The sequence below is a fragment of the Larimichthys crocea genome, unplaced genomic scaffold (assembly GCF_000972845.2).
Source record: "Larimichthys crocea isolate SSNF unplaced genomic scaffold, L_crocea_2.0 scaffold334, whole genome shotgun sequence".
NCBI classification, from domain to species: domain Eukaryota; kingdom Metazoa; phylum Chordata; class Actinopteri; family Sciaenidae; genus Larimichthys; species Larimichthys crocea.
Genome location: NW_020854414.1, coordinates 62,419 through 65,644, shown reverse-complemented (window position 1 = coordinate 65,644; position 3,226 = coordinate 62,419). Strand labels below are relative to the sequence as shown.

Here is a 3,226-nt window from a genome sequence, read left to right as displayed (position 1 = left end):
GTACAGAGTGCAGCCTGATGTGAAGAAGTACCTCACATCGGTGCAGCAGCCTCATCGTCCTCTCTGATACGTCCCCTCCTCGCTTCAGTCTGCTGGGCTTTGATCGCCCTTTCCTCAGCAGCAGGGACAGACATGACAGACCTGGACCTGGACAGACCTGAACCTCTGTACACGAAGCCAGAGCACCAGCTAGTCCTGGATGAACTCCTCACAGATATTTGACTCTTTGTCCTTACAGCAGATACTCACTGTCTTCATTGTAATCAAATTACTGCTCTAACACTGGAGGACGTGTGGAGGCTGTTGATTGGACAGAGTCAAACCGTCACAGCTCATCTGAACGCTGGAAACTGCTTGTCAACTGTCGAGACGAAAGTTTCCAGGTTTTTCTTTCACAGAGAGCTGGATGAAGTTTTCCTCTGATCATTCACAGCTTCAGCAGACGATGGTCGTGCCACCGGTTTAAAATTAAATACTTAATTTCATCAGAGTCCTGATCACTGATTCACTTCACACGCTGAAATCACGAGTCGTCACAGCACGTCTGTTTTTTTCCCCAAAGGGTTTTATTAAAGATACTTTACAGACGTTTAGACTCCTCGGGGCTGCTTGAAGTTCATGCCGACGGTGGGCTGGGTGACCTGCAGGTTGGACAGACTGCCAAAGTCCTGAAGACAGAGAGGGACAGGTGAGACATCCACGAGGACACATTTAAGGAGAAGAAGAAAGTGTCTGAGAGCGCCAGGGTCTGAGAGGAACAGGAAGTCCTTCAAACACGGGAAAGGCTCTCAGCTTCATCTTCCTGTACTATCAATGACCTGACGACGAGGACGCCATGGTCACTTTCGATACAGGAAACACATCAACGCCGAGCAGAGCTGCAACCATCGTCACTGATCCACTCTTGAATAATAAGTATCAATTTACCTGGAAAGGTAACAATTAACTGAACGTCTTTGATCTTACAGAGGCAGTGAACACACCACGGAGCAGCTCGTTATCAGAGTTTGATCTGGAGCGTCACATCGTTGACGAATCTCCAACACAACTTCAAAGAGCATTACACTCCAGTCTGAAGGTTGTAGTCCCGACCTAACGCCCAGCGGGCTCTTCTAGTCCCGACCTAACCCCCAACGGACTCTTCTAATCCCGACCTAACCCCCAACGGACTCTTCTAATCCCGACCTAACCCCCAGCGGACTAACCCCCAACGGACTCTTCTAATCCCGACCTAACCCCCAACGGACTCTTCTAATCCCGACCTAACCCCCAGCGGACTCTTCTAGTGCCGACCTAACCCCCAACGGACTCTTCTAATCCCGACCTAACCCCCAGCGGACTCTTCTAGTGCCGACCTAACCCCCAGCGGACTCTTCTAGTGCCGACCTAACGCCCAGCGGACTCTTCTAGTGCCGACCTAACGCCCAGCGGACTCTTCTAGTGCCGACCTAACGCCCAGCGGACTCTTCTAGTGCCGACCTAACGCCCAGCGGACTCTTCTAGTGCCGACCTAACGCCCAGCGGACTCTTCTAGTGCCGACCTAACGCCCAGCGGACTCTTCTAGTGCCGACCTAACGCCCAGCGGACTCTTCTAGTGCCGACCTAACGCCCAGCGGACTCTTCTAGTGCCGACCTAACGCCCAGCGGACTCTTCTAGTGCCGACCTAACGCCCAGCGGACTCTTCTAGTGCCGACCTAACGCCCAGCGGACTCTTCTAGTGCCGACCTAACGCCCAGCGGACTCTTCTAGTGCCGACCTAACGCCCAGCGGACTCTTCTAGTGCCGACCTAACGCCCAGCGGACTCTTCTAGTGCCGACCTAACGCCCAGCGGACTCTTCTAGTGCCGACCTAACGCCCAGCGGACTCTTCTAGTGCCGACCTAACGCCCAGCGGACTCTTCTAGTGCCGACCTAACCCCCAGCGGACTCTTCTAGTGCCGACCTAACTCCCAGCGGACTCTTCTAGTCCCGACCTAAGTCCCAGCGGACTAACCCCCAGCGGACTCTTCTAGTCCTGACCTAACGCCCAGCGGACTAACCCCCAGCGGACTCTTCTAGTCCCGACCTAACGCCCAGCGGACTCTTCTAGTCCCGACCTAACCCCCAGCGGACTCTTCTAGTCCCGACCTAACCCCTCTAATCGTTGCAGCTCTGTCAGATTCGGTTGAAGTGTAACACAGCGTAACATTAAAATACTCGAGTACTGTACTCTAAACTCACCAGCAGCTTCAGCATCTCCTTGGTGTCGGGATCAACTTCAATCAGCTCCTGGTCCAGAGCGGACACCTGACAGGTGAACACAGGAAGTGGTTACATCATCATGTTTAATGCATCAGTTCAATGATTACGACCTTTGACCTCAGAGTGACACCAAACAATCTCATTGTGCCGTCCTCGTTAGATTTAATGTAAATATTAAGAAACATTAAAACTGAAAATAAATGACGAGTCATTGTTTGTGTGAGAGCGCCAGGGTCTGAGAGGAACAGGAAGTCCTTCAAACACGGGAAAGGCTCTCAGCTTCATCTTCCTGTACTATCAATGACCTGACGACGAGGACGCCATGGTCACTTTCGATACAGGGCGGAGACGGACACGACACCACGGTGAGGTTAACGAGGTCGTTAGAGTCTGATGGGTGTGTCACATCTTCACATCACATTAAATTTGCCGCCATGATGGAACCAAACACACCAACAACACATCTCAGCTTACAGCAGCCATTTAACCAATCAGAACCAGGACCAGAACCAGAACACGTTCAGGTGCTCGACTGTGTGGTGGTGCGTTCACTGACCTCTGGTACGTAGTTGTCCCTCCTCTCTCTCTCCTCCTCCTGCAGTTTGATGGAGATTCCTCTGACCGGACCCCTCTGGATCCTCTTCATCAGATGTGTCACATACCTGCAGCACACACACGCACAGAACACGTCAGAGGACACACACACACAGAACACGTCAGAGGACACACACACACAGAACACGTCAGAGGACACACACGCACAGAACACGTCAGAGGACACACACGCACAGAACACGTCAGAGGACACACACACACACACAGAACACGTCAGAGGACACACACACACAGAACACGTCAGAGGACACACACACACAGAACACGTCAGAGGAGGACACACACACACAGAACACGTCAGAGGAGGACACACACACACACACAGACACACACAGAACACGTCAGAGGAGGACACACACACACACAGA

General features: G+C 52.4%; 1 protein-coding gene and 2 non-coding genes across 3 annotated transcripts in view; all 3 read right to left on the bottom strand.

The window, feature by feature from the left end:
- Positions 1 to 543: 543 nt before the first annotated feature.
- Positions 544 to 3,226, bottom strand: part of LOC104939845 (40S ribosomal protein S17) — an 11,435-nt gene continuing 8,752 nt past the window's right edge. The window contains exons 2-4 of the mRNA XM_027276324.1: positions 2,800 to 3,013; positions 2,223 to 2,288; positions 544 to 668 (exon numbers count right to left, since the gene is read on the bottom strand). Of these exons, the coding sequence (XP_027132125.1) occupies positions 591 to 668; positions 2,223 to 2,288; positions 2,800 to 3,013 (358 nt within the window). The 3' untranslated portion in view covers positions 544 to 590. The remainder of the gene's footprint in view (positions 669 to 2,222; positions 2,289 to 2,799; positions 3,014 to 3,226) is intronic.
- On the bottom strand, positions 730 to 856 carry LOC113744974 (small nucleolar RNA SNORA71). Its single transcript, XR_003461928.1, has one exon. It is a non-coding gene; the product is annotated as a small nucleolar RNA SNORA71 (small nucleolar RNA).
- On the bottom strand, positions 2,460 to 2,586 carry LOC113744973 (small nucleolar RNA SNORA71). Its single transcript, XR_003461927.1, has one exon. It is a non-coding gene; the product is annotated as a small nucleolar RNA SNORA71 (small nucleolar RNA).